The sequence below is a fragment of the Thrips palmi genome, unplaced genomic scaffold (assembly GCF_012932325.1).
Source record: "Thrips palmi isolate BJ-2018 unplaced genomic scaffold, TpBJ-2018v1 HiC_scaffold_15, whole genome shotgun sequence".
Classification (NCBI taxonomy): domain Eukaryota; kingdom Metazoa; phylum Arthropoda; class Insecta; order Thysanoptera; family Thripidae; genus Thrips; species Thrips palmi.
This window is the reverse complement of record NW_023144624.1, coordinates 1,947,482-1,965,481: the sequence shown is the minus strand read 5'-3', so window position 1 is coordinate 1,965,481 and position 18,000 is coordinate 1,947,482. Positions and strand designations below refer to the sequence as shown.

The 18,000-nt window shown below is 62.1% G+C and overlaps 1 protein-coding gene across 1 annotated transcript in view; it reads left to right on the top strand.

The window, feature by feature from the left end:
- The window catches only part of LOC117641050 (protein sickie-like), a 135,763-nt gene that overhangs the window by 65,820 nt on the left and 51,943 nt on the right, over window positions 1-18,000 (top strand). The window contains exon 3 of the mRNA XM_034378149.1: window positions 16,793-16,910. Within this exon, the coding sequence (XP_034234040.1) occupies window positions 16,793-16,910 (118 nt within the window). The remainder of the gene's footprint in view (window positions 1-16,792; window positions 16,911-18,000) is intronic.

Below are 18,000 nucleotides of genomic sequence, written 5' to 3'. Positions count from 1 at the left end.
GTTTGCCCCCCGCCCCCGGCCCCTCTCCGTCTTCACCTGCCTGCTTTCTCTCGCAAACTAATGAAAGCACGGCCGGACTGCATTTGCCGCGCGGTGCGCTGTCTGCCCAAGGAGAAAGAAGGGAAATATTGTAACTCACACAGAGTGACTCGTGCGAGCCTTCTTCTTTTTTCCCAAAAACAGGTCGGTTTCCGTTGCCCCTTATCTTCTTTCCCTTCATTCGCTCGCCGCGCCTCGAGAAAGGAGGGGCGAGAGAGAGGAGAGAGAGGGGGCCGCAGTAAAAGGGAACGACGCGCACTCCCCTCCTCTACATGCCACAGTGTTGTGACAGCTGGCGCGGGGCGGCGACGCGCTGGACCACTCAAGGTGGACGGCCTCCTGACAGTGTGGGGCATTCGATACCGCATCCTTGACAGCTGCCGTCCGCACGGTGCACGTACACTGTTGGCGGCGGGGCGAGTCCCTGACGGCGCCCTGGGGTGGGTGCGTTGCGGTGTGGTGGTCGTGCTGGGGGTAGTTCTGCGCCGCCGGCTGCTGCACCGCCATCGTCCCGCCGCCGACAATATATTTGTTCCTCGTGGCCGACCGCCGGGCCGCCGGGCCGCCGGGCCGCTGCCGAGGACGCTCGTTTGTGGACCGCGACGGCGACTCTGAGGGTCTCGGTGTACACGGCGCGGCCCAGGTCGGCCCCGGCGTCCCTCCGAAGTCCCTCCGAGTCCCTCCCCGGGCATTCCTGCTTCATCCCCGCAGGATTACCGCAAATGAATGCGGGCCGCCCTGGGCTCCGCCATGGAGGCCCCCGCGATGTTCGACTCGGAGCGCCGGTTCCGAACCGAGGTGGACGTCGCGTCTCTCTCGCACGCGGGAGGCCCCTCGTGCGATTGCGAGAGAGAAGGAGTGTCCGGGCCCACCGCTCGGCATGAGCCAGCAGCTCTGCTGCGGTGGAAACTCGCTACCCGGAACGGTTCGCCTGGGGGTTGGCAGACCCGTGCTTTACTACCCGGGACAGCCGGCGTTGCGAATAGCGTGGCCAGCTACCCGCACAGCAGCCCCGCAAAACACAAAGTACACTGGTACACTGCAAGCGAGGAAAACACCGTCGATGCCGCCGTTCTGCGAACTTGTGGTCTGGGAGGAACATCGTCGGGCGCAACACCTTACACTGGCACCACCACCACACCGGCAGCGCGGCGCTCACTCCACCATCCGCCGCTTGTACTTGCCCGGGGCTGGCGGGGCTGGCGGGGCTGGCGGGGCTGGCGGGGCTGGCGGGGCTGGCGGGGCAGGCCCCTGCAGGTGAGGGGTTGGCTTGCGCCGGGGCCTCTGGGGGTCGGGACGGGACGGCGGACCCGGCGTGGCGGCGGGCGGCCGGGCTGGCTGCTGGCGGGGCACGGGGCCCCCGCAACCCTCCATGATACGCCCCGGGCAGCCCCGGCGCCCCCGGCCCCGCACGTCACCGCCAGCGAGTGTACACTGCGAGAATCGCGTCCGGCCGACGACGCAGCCAAGTGCGCAGATTTCCGACACGCGGGAAACACCATCATCTCGTTCCAAACTTGCAGACTTCGCTTGTTATTGTTGTTTTCCTTCTTTTGGTCTCCTTGCGTCTGATTGCGAAGTCCGGTCGGTACGAGTTCGCTAATTAGCCGTGCTGACCTGGCGGCGCCCTGTCTCTCTCGCACTCACGGGGCGTCGCGCAGGGGCGTGCGAGAGAGACAGGGCGACGAGGCCGCCGTTGGAATGCCTCGCTGCCCGGCGCCCCCTGGCCGCCTGGCCCCGGCCGCCCAATTATCTGGGAAGCGATCCCGCCGCCGAACCCTACCCCCTTCCGCCTTCCTGGTTCCGGCGGCCAACGGCGCAACACTGTGACTGTGTGCTTGTGCTTGTTTGTGTGTGTGTGTCTGTGTGCGAGTGTGTGTGTGCGCGCGTGGGGCCTCGCTGCACACCCCGAGGGGCACACGCGGGGCCTGGGTGGGCTTTACGTATTCATTTCGCATGTGATGTTTATTTGCCAACTCATTGGGAATGTAATTGGGGCTCGTGCGCGAAATAGAAGTCCAAGGGAGCGGTGGGGAGGTGGCCGGCGTGCCCGATCGGCGGCGGCGACGCGGTGGCGGGGGCCTCCTTGTCGTCCTGGCTGAAGTATCGACGGCCGCGCCGCCGCGCTGCTATTTCCAACGAGCTCGGCGTGCGTGGCGCGTGGGAGTTCGCGGAACAGGTGATCCACCCCGGCAGCGTGCCAGGCGTGGCCAGGCCGCGCGACGCGGCGCGACGTCCCCTCGGTCTCCCTCAAGGCCGCGTGGAGCCTTGCCAAACAGCGATCCCTGACACCGGCGCTTTATAACTTCTTTCCTTTCTTCTTCCCCGCACCGCGACCTATCCCGGGGACGCCGACGACGACGCGGTCCTCGGAGGCGGCGTAATCCCCTCGGCGACGAGCCTCGGGAGGGTGGCAATGTCATCAAGATTCTTCCTCTCCTCCTTGCCTCCTTTTAATCACGAAAGGAAAAGCAGCTTTCAGAAGAATTAGCAGAGCGGCCGAGTCGAATTATTGTTATTTTGGACCGCGATGGGCTCGGCGCCACCGCGCTGCAAGAGGGGGCGCCTTTAAAAAAAAAAAACTCCGCCTTATTTTGTTTTGGTTTGTTTGTCCTCCAAACGAAGGCGGCCAATGAATGGATGGCGCGCTGAGTGACAGCCACTCCCTGGAGACACTCCGTGGAGCCACTCCCTGGAGCCACTCCCTGGAGCCACTCCCTGGAGCCACTCCCTGGAGCCACTCCCTGGAGCCACTCCCTGGAGACACTCCCTGGAGCCACTCCCTGGAGACACTCCCTGGAGACACTCCCTGGAGACACTCCCTGGAGCCACTCCCTGGAGCCACTCCCTGGAGCCACTCCCTGGAGCCACTCCCTGGAGACACTCCCTGGAGCCACTCCCTGGAGACACTCCCTGGAGACACTCCCTGGAGCCACTCCTCGGTCCAAGCGACGCGAGAGGCTGCCGACCGACGTCGTGGACGTCGTGGGTATGGACGTCGCCGTGGAAGTCGTGGACGTCGTGGATGTCATGCTGGTAGGGACTCCCGACTCCAGCAACCCGGCCAAAGATCATAACGAACACGTTTGATGATTATCAACCATTCCAACTCCTGAACAGAAGTTTTAAGGGGAATTACGAGTCGAAAATGGTGGCGTGGTCGCAGCGCCGCCAAGTGCAACCCGGGCCGCGCGCTGCAGTGTACTGGCCGCGGGGGCGTTGGCCGCGGCGTTGGCCGCGGCGTTGGCTGGCTTGCCGGCTTGGCTGGCTGCCTTGCCCTGGAGACCGAGAGTCCAGGTGCGGTCTTACAGTGGAGGCGGCGACGCGACCCTTTCCTCTGCGGACTGCAACGCCAAGCGAAGCGATTAGCCCGCCCCGTACGGGGCCCCGCGGCGGCCGCGGCAGTGAAACCGGAAATAGGAAGCAGGTCGAGGCTGGCGTCGGAAATAAAAGTAAATGGGATACACTGGCTGCGGGGCGGGACGCTGCGGGACGGACCCCACTCGGGGCGTCGGAGGGTGGCGAGGCCCCGACGGCGAGGGCGCATCGAGTTAGGGGATGTACTTGGGGCCCGTTGGGGCCCTTGGGGGTGACTCCCCGAAGGTGAGATCGCAGGCCGCCGTCAGCCCCGCTGGTATGTACAACAAAAACCCCGGCCGGGGCGTCCGACCCCGCTCCCCCTCGCCGCCCTCGCCCCGCCAGGCCCCGCCCCCGGCCGGGGAGGGTCCGCAGCGGTCCGCAGCGGTCCGCAGGGTTAAAGGGATGACACCGGCAATCGCGATGTAGGGTCACTTGGGCCTCCCGGCGCCCCGCGCCCTGCCCTTGGCGCGGCCAGCCCTTGCCCTTGCAGCAGCCCGCGGCCCTAGCGGCCCTAGCGGCCCTAGCGGCCCCCAGACCCCTCAGGGTCAATACTCTCCCAGGGAAAGCATTTTTTGCTCCTTTCATCCAGCGCGCTGCAGTGCGGCCGCGTAAAAGGTAGCCACTCGCCTGAGTGGCGGAGGCCAGAGGGCCTCCAGGGCCTCCAGGGCCGCCAGGGCCGCCAGGGCCGGGCCGCGCTGGAGGCGCCCTTTTACGGACACCTTATCGGGCAGCGCAGGTGCCGGTCGGGCCTCGCTGGCGGGTGATACCGGAGGAATCCGGCGCCCTCCGTCCCGAGACCAAGTCTGCCCGGAGTGCCGCAGCGCGCCAGGGTGCCAGGGTCGTCGCGCTCTCTCACCGCCACCCGGAGCCTCCAGAGGAATGTAGCTGCAGCAATGCTTCAGGGCTGCATCGCTATTGCGGTTCAACTGCCGCAATAGACCAAACTAACCGACGCAACGGAACCGACGCCCAGTGGGCCAAAAGTCTAGACGCGTTTTGAGCTCTAGAGTCGCTAAACGGGACTCAAACCGAACGTGAGACCCCACCAATGGATTCGTCATTCGGAGAGCAATCCATTGGTGGGGTCACACGTTCGGTTCGAGTCCCATTTAGCGACTCTGGAGCTCAGAACCCGTCCGGGATTATGACCGCCTCGAACGGTCTCTGGCCCACTGTGCGACGTGACTTAAAGATATCTGTGACGCTCTGTGACGCGATAAGGCCAACAGCACTGGGGAGGTTGCCTAGCCCTGTGCGGCCCCACTGCGGGACTGCGGGCCGTTTCCGCCTTGTAATTGGAAGCCAAGTGCCTCGCCCCTTGTGCTCCACACCTTGCGGCCCCGCCGTGTTTGGAGAGGCGCCGGGCGCGCCACTGGAAGAAGTGTGCGGGGCAGCCTTTTGGCCGCCGCCTTCCACCTTTGGCCTCGGCCTGGGCCTCGCACTCGGCCTCGCCGCCACGCTCTGCTGCCCCTGCGTGCCGTGTTTGTGTGCGTGTGCTTCCGCAGAGACTCTCCCCCTCCCTGGCTGCCCCTGGCTGCCCCTGGCTGCCCCTGGCTGCCCCTGGCTGCCCCTGGCTGTGCCGCTGCCGGGATGATCCAGCCGGACAAATCGCCCGCGGTGGCCTAATTAATTAGTCAAGCTGCGGGCTTTGGTTAAGGGGAGCGAGCGGGAGACGAGGCGGCCTGCCGACGGATTCCGAGAGTCGTTTACGTCGCTCTGTCTCTCTCGCAGCTACAGCGGACGCCTCATGAGTGCGAGAGAGACAGTGTGACTCTCGGAGTCAGTCTGCGAGGAAGCCTGGAGGTGGCGACGCCAAACCAAGAGAACTTGCCTCCCGCGTCCTGCGGCATCCTGCGGCATCCTGCATCCGGCGTCGCGGAGCCGACGACGCTCTAGGCGCCAACGGGGTGCATTGGCACCGCGGCGTTCCCCTTCCCTTCGCTGTGTGCGTGTGTTGGTGCGTCTGTGTGGGAGTCCATTTTTGTGTGCTGTTCGTTCGCAACGTTGCGTAATTAGCTGAGGCCCGCGGACGTGACACGCATCCCGACTGCGCGGCGGCGGGGCGGGGCGGGGCGTGGATCTGCAGGGCGGCCCGTCTTGGCTGTGGGATGGGCTTTTGTTTGTAGTCATTAGATCCCTGGTGGCGCCGAGTGGCGCCGACACGAAGGGAAGGCAAAGGGACCGTCGTCCTGGAGAGACACTCACGTAGCAGTAGTTGGAATAGTTTGGCTGGCTCGGCCGATCACGCGCGCGTCGCCAGTCCGATGCGCTGTTTGCCATCGGCACTGCAAGAAAAACACGCGCTAAAGAGTCTTGGGTTGTAAATTTTTTTAAAAATAATTGTTTGTTTTTTTTAACAATTTCCCAAACAAAAATGTATTCAAAGTAACAGAAATAAAATCAACACGATTAAGAAAATTCCTAAGAGGGCACCACAGTGGTTTCCAGTTGAAAAATGTCAAGCAGTGGTGGGAGTTGATCGCCAGACTCGAATGTCAGCCCCGCGAACAGCTCGCAGTCAATAATACATACGGTGCGTTTCGTTGATTTCGGCGGGAGTCGAACCCCCGACCTGCCTGCCGTGCCACTCCACTGCCACATGCTCCCCTTTGTCCGCCGACGCGCCCCTATACGGGGCGTCCTCCCCGCTGTGACTGCCGCTCTCCGCGACCGTCGGACAGAAAATAATCATTTTCGTCCCAATCATCTGGCCGCCCCCACGGGGCGCACGACGGCGCGCATCGGAAACGGATATTGGAGAGGAGGGGGGGGGCTGGCTCCACCTTGAGGACGCCGTCAACCTAATGAGAGTCTCCTCCGAGATAGGTGGCCCGTCTTGGCGGCGTGATGAGCAGTACAGTCTAATGCCCAGGCGCTCCCCCACCCCCTCCACCCCCTCCAGTGACTCCGTGTCTCTTCTTTCGTTTCCCCGCCCAGGGGCAGCGCGGCACTAACGCCTCGCAGGGGAAAGATATCACGATGTAATGACGCCATTTTGGAGTGTTCTATCTTTGTCGCTCCCATCAGACGCCACCGCAGCGGCGGGGTTGGGGGCGCGGCGCGGGCAAGGCCTCGGTATCGGCAGCAGTGCGCCGCACTTTCCTGAATTTCCCCCGAAAATAGAGATGAGGGGGGAAACGCGGAAAAACGTGCCTGGCTATTTCCCGAATTTCTCTCCAGGTGCGCCGCTGAACTTGTTTTAAGAGCGCAAGGCGAGCAAGGTGACTAACTGAAAGGGAGGGGGGCGCACCGGGCGTGAAATGGCCACGCAGGGCCACGCCGCCACGCCGCCACGCCACCATCGGGGCCTTAATCTGCATCGTTATATTGTTGGCTAAAGTTGCCAGGCGCGGATCGCCATTTGCAGAGGCAGCCGTTATTCGGCCGCTGAGAAAGTGGCGCGGCGCCGTGCCGTGCCGTGCCGTGCCGTGCCGCGCTGGCCGTGCTTCGCGTCGTTGATAAGCCCAGGTGAGCCGGATGGCCCCGCTTTATCAAGAGGCCCCGCAATTACTGCTCAGGTGACACACTCGAAGGAGAAAGAGGAAGAGGCGGCGCCCTCCTGCAGACCAACCCCCTGCCCTCACGCAGGCCGAGGCAGGCTGAGAGACGTTGTCTCTCTCGCACTCACGGGGCGTTCCGTACAGGTGTGGCGGCAGAGAGACGAAAACGACTCTCGGAATCAGTCGGCCGGCGCTCTCGATAGTAAGAAAAAAGAACAGTGAGGGGCAGTGGAATGGCGCGTTTGTTGACACGAGTTTGATTTTATTTCTCCGTCGATATCTTCTTCTTTTTGCGCGCGCCTTTGAAAAATTGGCAACGTCAACGGAGGAGGGGCCTGGCGTGGCACGGCACGGCACGGCACCCCTCGCACAGTACAGCCCTTTCGCAGCGACCCTTCGTCCCTTGTACCCGCGCCGTCCTATTTCCCTTTTCCCTTTTTTTTTGATTCCGCGCTCCTCTTTTGCATCCCGTCCATCCCACCTCCGAAATCCCCTTTATTCCTTGACGGACGCTTCATTTACTTCCGGTTAGCTGGCAAAGCCTTTCTCCCCCACTCCTTTTTGTATACACCTCGTTTTCCTTTTTCCCCTTTCGCGGAGCGCGCCTCCCCGCGCCTTGATGCCTCGGCCTTGCCCGGCCTTGCCTGGCCTCGGCTGCGTCATCCTGAGCCTAATTTGCTTCCGTCCTTGTAATCCAATCAGGCAGGGGGGCCGTGGCGGATTAATTGAAAGTTAAAAGTCGTTCGAAAAGCTGGCTTTCTTCCTTCCTTTTGTGGGGAACGCAACGAGTGTCGCAGCATCCTCGCGACGGTGGGGCGCGTCGCGTGGCGAGAGGGGGGCGCCCTCGTCACGTCCGACACGCGCCCAGCGGACTGGTTCCGTCGCTCCGTCTCTCTCGCACCCATGGGCGTCCAGTGCAGGTGCGAGAGAGACGGAGCGACGACTCTCGGAATCCCAGACGCAGCGCCGCGTTGTGAACGGCCGCCGGGGTCAGTCCATCCCGGTAGCATAAATCAGGGCGGGGGCGACGAACTCGGAGGGATTTCGGCTGCCGGCAGCCTCAAGGCCAGGGCAACAACAACAACAAACTCAAAAAGGCGCGCGCGGGGCAGATAACCCACAAACACACTACGATAACACTAACAAGCATGCAGACAACAGTTAACGGAGCGCGCGGTGCGCACGCACCTGACTTCAAGGGACTCTAGCAGGCTGCAGGATGTTCCGCTGGGGACGCGAAACGTCAACGAGCACACACGCACACACACACACAGAGTGGCACGCACACCACGCAGAGAGGCTCTGTGCCGCGGGTGTCTCTTCCCTTCGGATGGACCTATCTTTAGCAGTCCGAGGGGGAAAGCCCGCGCTACGGCGGCCCCGTGCACTCCCCCCTCTAGCGTCTTTCCCTTCAGGACGTCGCGCCGCCGCGCCTCACCTTTCGGTGGACGACACTAAGGCTGTCTTCGACTCGTTCGCTCCCCTCCCCTCCTTGACGGTGTAGCGGTGCGGCGGATGCAGTGCGGGCGGCGCGTGCGGCGCGTGCGCGCGGCCAGGACGACGCCGAGGGTACTTGTCTCTGTCGCACCCCAACCGCGACCCCAACGCACAAGGAGTGCGACGGAGACCGAGCGACGGTCGTTCGGAAGCAACCTGCTGCGGACTGACACCGAGGGTCGTTGTGACGCTCTGTCTCTCTCGCACTCGCGGGGCGTCCTGTATAGGTGCGAGAGAGACAGCGATGGTGTAAACGACTCTCGGCAGCAGCCTGGCGGCCGGGCTCGGGCTTGTGATTGTAAGGTTACGGTGTGGGTTCCAGCCACCAGGCCCGGGGAGGGGAAGCCCATGCAGTGTATCGGACTGCTATTGCCACCTGCATCAAGCCTGCATCAGCCACCGTGGGTTGTACCGCATTGTGCTGCGCGGTGCTGCGCGGTGCTGCGAGCTCGGCACGCCCCACTGTCGTCCTCCTCGGGGCCCAGCGACGCCATGGCAGCCTATGGCAGCTGGCGGGCGGCAGGGCGGCAGGGCGGTGTCGCCTGGCTCTGCATGATGGGCACAGCAGCTGTTGGGGCGGTGCAGCAGTGCAGCAGTGCAGCCACAGGCGGTGGCGGTAATTTCCAATTTTTCTAAAAATATGTGTCATTGAGTGCTTTTCCGGGTCGCGCCCGCCGCACAGTGGGCCAGAAGGACAACCGAACAGAACCTGTGAGACCCCACCAAGGGATTCCTCGTTCGGAGAGCAATCCAATGGTAGGGTCACCACACGTTCGTTTCGAGTCCCATTTAGCGGACTCCAGAGCTCAACATGCGTCCGGGATTTTGCCCGCCTCCACCGATTTTCTGGCCCACTGTGCGGCTGGTGGCACGCCGCACTGACTCGACAGAAAAGGGCGTCTTCTGCTGCACTGCACCCGCATCCTTTCACTCACACGGCGTAGTGATCCGGACTTGATGCACTCGTCCAAATTGAATTAATGTTCAATTAGTCCCATTACACGCGGCCAACTGCTGCGGTGCGCCGAGGCCGCGGTGACCGCGGCGGAAACGTCATCTCGGACAGCGAGATAGTACAAAATGATGGAATAGTTTACTCACGAAAAAAACATACCAACTCGGGTGATAGATGAAAATAAATCCATGTGTGGGGGTGTGGGGGCTGGTTTATCGCATCCTGCGCACGACTCGTGTGACGAACGTGTGCCAGGGATCCACACAGTCGCGCGCGCGCGCGTGTGTGTGTGTGTGTGTGCGCGTGTGTGTGTGTGTAAGTGCGTGTGATGCTCTCCCTTACATCACCCCATCAGTCATAATCAGCTGTGAGTAGGGGATGGAGTATGGCACTGCGGTGGTGGGGGTGGGGGAGTGGAAGCAAGGTGTCGTCAGGCGACCGTGACCACGGAAGAGACTGACAAACACACTCACTCACACACACACACACACAAACGCAGCCCCCGCGTTGCCTACCTAATAGGCGTCACAATGCACAATACCGACGCCCATCTGGCTCTGCAGACCGATTCCGAGAGTCGTCTCTCTGTCACTCTCGCACTCATGGGGCGTCCCGTATGCGAGAGAGACAGAGCTACGGAATCAGTCTGCAGCAGGGCACAGTGCCGGTGCAGTGGCTCGGTGACAAAGGGAGAGAGGAGGCCAACAGTCAACTGCAGCCGGAAAAATAATTACCACAGTTTCGTCAGAGAATAATACTCTCCGCGTTCTCTGGAACACAGTTACCGCGGCACCGCTAGTTTTAGAGAGCGCGTGGCCATCGTTTGGCGGTTTGCGGTCGGGCCGATCTTGCCTGAGTTTGAGGTTAGGTCTGCATTTCGAAGCTCACCTTCCCGGGCCACAAAAATGTCACCAACCGAACGGAGAAAAGTACACAAGTTTGCCGTTTCGAACAGTGTTGAGCACGGCGTGGCCTGATTGTGTCACTTGCAGGTAGACTCGGAAAGAAACGGGCCGGCGGAGAGACAGTGAGTGGGCTAGGCAGGGGAAGGGGGAGGGGGGCTGCAGACGGCTAGCAGACGACACACGAGGGGGAGGGGGCGCGGCATGGCGAAGCATGGCAGCCCAGCGCGCCGGCAGTACGCCGACGGGCCTCGCGGGGGGCGCACGCACGCACGCACGCGCACCCAAGCACGCCAGCACGCGCGTGCTCGTTGGCGCGCACGACAGAGTCGGAAAAAAGGAAAAGTGCGCCGTTTTCGCGACGCGTTCGGGCGGAAAAGCGCGCGCCAGTGCGACGTCAGTGACGTCAGTGGCGTCAGTGAGGAATACGAAAAGTGTTGTGAATCGAGTTGTTTGTGGAAGCGAGTGGTGCGACAGTGGTGCGACACTGTGGATTAACATGCTCGAGGGAAGAGCACCTCGTGAACGCCAAACCCTGAAGCGGGCTCGCGATGCGTGGGTGTTCGTCTAGCGCGCGGCGTAAGGCCCTAAGCAGCAGAATCATTCCGAGAGTCGTTCTCGTCGCTATTCGGTCGCTATTCTCTCTCGCACTTATGGTGCGTCCCCTATAGATGCGAGAGAGACAGAGCGACGAAAACGACTCTCGGAATGAGTCTGCAGGTGGAAGACTGACGAGAAGCTCGCGTGGCGGGAGTCTCCCTGCCGCCGCCACGCAAACCCTGGGCTGGGCTTCCGTAGTTATTCTGGCATTCTCAGAGCTCTACGCTTCACCGGCCGCGAGTACGATGACTGCTTCACTACGGACTGCACTCCTCTGACTAGCTTCTCTTTTGGCCGCTGGACTGGACTGACGTTGGAGTTTCGTTGATCTACTTGGTGCACTGCGCGACGGCGGGGGACGCCTCAGGGGTTTTCCTCGCAGTGGCGGCGCGGCGTCGCTGAGGACGGACCGGGACGGACGTGCCGTGGGGACCCCAGCAGACGACGCGCCGCGTCGCCCCGCGTCGCGCCTTCAGCGATCTGATCGGAGTCCCCTCCCCTTCCCCCCTCTCCCCGCACTTCTCCCTCGCTTTGCTATTTTTACGGCGCCCCGCGACTGTTGTGCCGCCGGCAGCGCGGCGTGCCTTTTCGTTCCATTGAATTTTTCATCCAAAACGAAATGTGAAAAGGACACTCCGCGCGCCGCCGCGGCCAAGCGCACTGCGAGGGGCGAATAACACGCCGAACCGCCGCGCGGCCAATTTTGAGGTTATGTCGGAAAATATTGCCCGGCGCGTCGGCTGTGTGGCGAACCAAGCGGCCCCGCCCTTTGCAGTGCACGCACAAAGGGGACCGCAGCAATAGTTGGATATTAATTCGCAAATTGACGCGGCCTTGTTGGGGCGATTGTCTAAGTTGCGCAAGCTGCGTTTGTTTGCGTATCGCACCGCCGGGCCCGCCCTCTCACACACACACGGCTCACGCACACACGCGCGGAGGCTTTGACAGACACCGCACTGCATTCGAAATAGTAATTGCACGTTGGGCGCCACAGACGCGGTCCACGTGGCAGGTGGCGGTCGGTTGGAAAGGGAGGAGGGGGGGTATTACTTCACAAGACTGCGCCCTGCCAGCGGTTTTTCGCGCCCAAATTAACAGCGCGCTCGCCGGCCCGTCCAATGCAAAGCAGTTGGTTCGGTTGTTGGCGTTATTTTCCTCGTCCGTCCCTCGAAATAGAATAACAAGGCTCCAAGAAGGCGAGAGCTCTCGCTAGCGCGAGGCCCGCGCGCCGTCGTGCGCCGTCGTGCGCCGTCGTGCGTCGCTCGGAGAGAAACGAGAGCGGATTGCGAGCGGCTCTCGTGGGAGTCGCGTCGGGACAATCACTCCGTGCCTCTTCGAAATAACCCCGTCACCGACGCACCGCGCCACGCCGCTGTCTCTCTCGCGCTCACGCGCCGCTCGGCGCACCGTTCGGCGAAGGTGTAGTGGGCGAGTATTTCCGGCGCCGCGACGCGCGAAGCTTCCGGCCACGCTCCCGGCCTTCGGCACCACCGGGCCGAGAGGATATCTTTGTCGGGTACTCGACTCGGCGTGTCCGTCTGGCCGCGCAGACGCTGTGCAGAAACTGTTTACTTCGGGACCACCACACTGGCCGCCACTGGCCGCCACTGCACGCCCAAGTGGGTCAGGGAGCTGCAGTGGCGCTGCGCCGGCCGCCCCAGCCTCAAGCAGGGCCCAGTCCGCGGACGGACTCGCGAGGAGCCTTTTGTTCCACGAGTGCGAGAGAGACAGAGCCGCTCCCGGATGAGGCTGCTGGTGCCGCTAATTGTTGCCACCGTCTCTCTCGCTCCCCATTCATCGCGCTGGCGGCGCGCCAAGCACGCCATCTAGGCGGCGGGTTGTTGAACTGCTTACGACTGGCCGTGCGCACGGACGGCCGATAAGGGCGGACCAGGGCAGGCTCTGTCTCCCCCGCACCCGTACGGGACGCCCTACGAGTGCGAGAGAGACAGCGCGACGAAAACGACCCTCGGAATCAGTCTGCTGCAGGGCAGGCGGGTAAAAGGTGCGCCTGGCGGTTGCAGCTTACCGCGCACAGCAGGGGAACATTAGGCAGGCACGAACACCGACCTGACCTCATTGAACTCAGCCAATTGAAAATGCTGTGACGCGTGAGGGATTCAGATTTTCCCGGATTTTCCGATGAGAACACGAATACTCCTGCAAAAATCTGTAAAGCAAGTCTAAGACGTTAAGGTCCTTTAAACCGGAGCCCAGTCCGCTTCCTGCGTGCGCTGAGGAGGACATTCATACACGTCACTGGGATTGCCACGGGTCGCTGCGCCGTCCGCAAAGCTCCCGGTAAATTTGAGGAAGCGGTGCTCTGTCACACCCGCGCCGCCGCCACACTGGCAGGTGCCCCTTCTCCTCCTCGGGCGGAGAGGACGACGACGCGACGCCGCGTTCAAATAACACACACTTCCCGCCCGACAAATATAGAAGCTCCGCCGCCGGTATTGGTTTCAATCGTGCAAACGCACAACGTGTGTGTGTGTGTGTGTGTGTGTGTGTGTGTGTGTGTGTGTGTGTGTGTGTGTGCTTTTGTGTGGGAGTCCGGCGGCCAACTTGACAATGTTGTGTGCCGCCAAGGTACACACTCGGCGCGCGGACCCTCAAGGGGGCTCCTCTCCTTGGCCCTCGGCGCGGCCCTCGGCTCGGCCGGGCCCTCGCAGCCCCAAAGTCAAACACACCCTCGGCTTGGCAAATAATGCACGTGCAGCATTGTGCGCCTACGTGTGTGTGTGTGTGTTGGTGTGTGTGCGTGCGTGCGGGTGACGCACTCCGTGTGCACAGCCACTGCTGCACCGCTCCGTGCAGGTCCCCCTTCCCTCCCCCTCCTCACCCCGGTCGTCCTGCGACAACTGAATTTTTCATCACGTGTGCTTGCTGCGCTTTCCGCCCACTCGTTGCGGCTCCTTTCAGGCGGCACTCCCCCCCCCCTTTCCCCCACCACCTCACCGCCTCGGCTGCGCCAATTAATTCAAACTTTCACGCCGAGGCATTATCCAAGTTTTGATGCACCGCGTCAGCTCGCGGGCCGCGCGCTGCTGGCGGCGCTGCTGGCGGCACGGCGCTTACGCGGCGGTTACCTCCGGCCAAGGGGGGCTGACTCTCCCGAACCGTGTACGAAGTATTATATATTATAGGTATTATAGAGTATTATAGGTATTATTCCGAACATTTTATTTAGATAATTGTGTCGTTTTAAGTGGTTTTCCGTGTACCAAAGGTTTCCGAAATACGCAAGTTAGTTGAAAACAAGGATTCCGGCTTGCGCTCCTGAGCCTCAAAATACTACCGCGCATCTTTAAGAGCCTCAGCACCTTGTCATCAGCCTTAGCGCCATTTCCTTACTCTAACGATCCGTCTAAAAATCGCTGAACGCCTGTTCACCACAATTTTACAAAACTTTCTCATTTTGAACCCGAAACTGCACTAAATGTGCGGCATTTTTTGGTATTATGGATTATAGTATTATAGGTATTATACAAGTATTATAGGTCTGTGTACGAAGTATTATAGGAGTCAGCCCCCCTTGCCTCCGGCTTTACTGGGCCATCCTCCGCGGCAAGTGCGCGCTTCGAGTGGAGTGGCTTGCCGTCGCCGTCCGGGCGGTGTGGCCAGCACACTGAAGAGTCGTTTTCGTCGCTCGGTCTCTCTCGCACTCACGGGCGCAGGGTGCGAGAGAGACCGAGCGACGACAGCGACTCTCTGAATCAGTCTGCTGGGCCCGTAGGACGCCGCTTCCTGGCGTGGCGAGCCCAGAGCACCGCGGGTCCACGGGCCGTGGCGTCCACCGCCGCCGGCCCACGGCCCACGGCCCGCGTCGCCGAAGTGCATTCACATCAGAGGCGCGCCGCCCCAGGGCGTCGAGGAGGGAGGGGTAGGGGGCTGGCCGTCTATTTCTGCGACGCGTGCAGCGAGAGCGCGCTCTGTTGTGCCCGCCCCGCCCCGCCCCGCCCCGCCCTGCCATGGGTTTCCGGCCGGCGAGGGGTCAGGCAGGATCCTCGACCGGAACGAATAGGTATTCATCGGCTGGGGAAAATTGGCGGTTTCGGCGCGGGACGCCTACTGCGCGCCGTTTGATCTGACCGCGGTCACGGCCTTGGCGGCCTCGCGGACGGACTGACTGTACAGTGTGGCCACTCTCTTTGACTCCCTTATTGACTGACAACGACAATATCTTTGCTGGTGGAGCGGTCATACTGCTCCGGTGGGGCCGTCTACGCCACGTTTTACCATTGCCCTGTCCTTGTTGCTCCTCGTGGACTGCCAGTGAGTGCGAGAGACGCAGGAAACGTCACGTAACATGTGAATGAACCCCAGCGTCTCCCTTCTAGCAGTGCCCCGCGGGCTGCCTGCCACCATGGAGGAGGCCAGGCCCGCCGGCTGAGAAGTTCGACCGCGAAGCAGTGCGTCGGTGCGGTCGGTGGACATGGACTGTTTGTTGATTGAGCGAGCGTGAGTGCAACGCCACCAGCATGGCGGCCTGCATCCGCGCCCCGCGGTCCGAGGTGGCCAGCGCCCTGGAGGACCAGAACGCCACGCTCGCCCGCCAGCACAAGGACATCATCCAGGTACACCGCGCCCCAATGACCCCGTTCGCAGTGTGTTTACCCCGCCGCCCTTTGGGCCCGCACCGCGCCCGGCAGGCCCGGCAGGCCCGCACGCGTGTTTGGGAGATGCGCCCTGGCCGGGCCCTGGCCAGGCCCTGGCCACACGCGTTGCGTGTTGCGGCGCCAAACAGTCCGTGGTAACGGCCGATGGATGGACCGGCAGTGCAGACGCAACAAAAATTCAAAGTGCGCGCGCGTTCGTCCGTATCGCGTAAACGCGGTGAGAGGCGCCGCAGCGCACACTGTGAAAAAATTCAGTCCTTTTTTTAAAGGGAACGGCACAGTATGGAAGTTCCGTTCTATGGCAGGCACGGACGGTCCAGCCAACATTATTGACCAGACTTGCTCTGTTCTTTTTTTCTCCCAGCAAAATATGATGACCTAAACACACAACGCTTAGAACTAGATATTTTTGAACTCCAAGAGGTGATTGCATGCATAACATCCATAATGTTTTGGTGTTTCTATTCGCACTGTGGAGCGAGCAGAGCGCCTGGCCGAGCGCTGGGTAGGCCACACCAAGGCACACAAGTCGCCGGAGTGCCTACCCGCACGGCGCTCGACGCTGGCGACGCTGGCGTCAACTTTCTGAACTGGATTTATTTAAATAATTGCGCGTGCGAAAGTTTTGCCCCGGAGTGGAGCACTTGCTGCTTTCCCAGGCGACGCCAGTCATAAGCGCTCCGGCCGTAATTAATGACCGTCGTGAGCGATGAACTTGTCACCAGGACCTCTGCTCCCCCACCGCCCCTCTCCAGCGGGCCGGGACCCTGTTTCAGGGCGGGGTGGACCCCGCTCGCCGACAAAAACTTGACTATGAGGCAGGAAGTGTATTGCCAGAAGCAGGCGGCTGCTGGTATGAAAATCCGGAGCAGAAGTGCCAAGGTCTCGTGGAACTACACTGGAACTCAGCGAAGGATGCAAGTTTCTCCGCGGGTTCCTCTCGAGGTTTCTCCTAAACTGGAGGAAACTCGGAATAGAAAAACATTTTCAACCTGAATTGACAGAGTAGCGCCGCCATCGGGTGGAATGCCGTGCCCTCCTCGGGTCTTAGCGTTTCCCTAACATTATCCCAGCGCAGTGTTTTGAGCAGTGCCCGCCGCCCCCTCGCCCTCGCCCGGCCCGGCGGCATGGCGGCGGCAGCGGCGCAGGAATTTGTTTTTCCATCCAATACGCGGCCGGGGCGCGAAGGCGCGAACCTTAAATAGCCCTTTGTGCGTGCCGCGGCCTGCCGGCCTGGGCTCCCCGATCCAGACACCCGGACAGGCCGTCCGGACTGTCCAGACGCAGCCCGCGCTCACACCCACCGTCCTCGTGTTGCAGATCTACTCCGACTGGGCCAACCACTACCTGGAGAAGGCCAAGTGCAAGCGACGCATCCGGGACCTCCAGGCCGACGTCGCCGACGGGGTGCTGCTGTCCGAGGTGGTGGAGGCCGTCAGTAAGTACACCGTACCGCCCCGATTGTCACCCCACCTGCTGCCGTGCTGCCGCGGTGGTGGCGTGGCGTGGCCAAGCAGGGCGTATTAATGATGCTTGTGACGAGGGTCGGCCGGGCGGACGGAAACCGGACCCGGAAAAAGGTGAAGCCCGCCGCGGCCGCCTAGTCCGGCCCCTAGTCCGGCCCCTAGTCCGGCCCCTAGTCCGGCCCGGTCCCCTAGGCTAGGCAGGGGTCGCGGAGGGTCGTTGGTGCGGGTGGGGCGCGCTAGGTCGCGGGGGAGAGGCTGGGCGCGCTAGTGTTGCACGAACGGCAAGCAGGTGCCAAAGACGCGGTCCGAGGCCAACCCGCGTGCCCGATCTCGATGGTAAATCATTGGACGTGGACGCGATGATTACTTTCTGGCAACTTGCACGCCGGGCCGCGGCTGTTGCACGTCAGAGGATGCAGGCGTCTCCTTCACGCCGACGGCCCGGCGGCCACCAGGTGCATGACGCGGTCCTTGACGACCTCCCCGCCGCGACGGATGACGCGGGGCGCGGCGGGGCGCGGCGGGGCGCGGCGGGCGCTGTGACAAGGGTCCCCCGGCGTGCACTGCGTGCAGCAGGGCCCGCCTGTAAATCACCTGTTGAGACAATGGCGCCTCGTCTTGTCTCGTTGCCTCGCGGTGTGCTCGCGGTGGGCGCCGCGTCCGCCGCGATGACAATGCCTTCACAGAGCTCGTTGGGCCGCGAAAGGGTTTCATAAACGGACACTGTCGGGGAAGAGGGAACACAGCAACGAGAACACGGAACCGGATTCAGTCAACAAAGTGCGGCCAGATCTGGCCGTCTCGCCTCAGGCGTAGCGGAAGGTGCACTGCAAACTGCAAACGCCGCCAGGGGAGGCTGCTGCTGTCGCCGCATCGCGAGATTGCTTTGCTGTATGCGGAAAGCGCACCCAGGCCACTGCAGGGAGAAGCTGTGTGTGTGTGTGTGTGTGTGTCTCTGTGTGTGTGTCTGTGTGTGTGTGTCTGTCTGTCTGTCTGTCTGTGTTCGCGTGTGTTCTTTTCGCTAGCTTTGCTCTGTTTGTCTGCTAAGGGGTGGCTAAGACT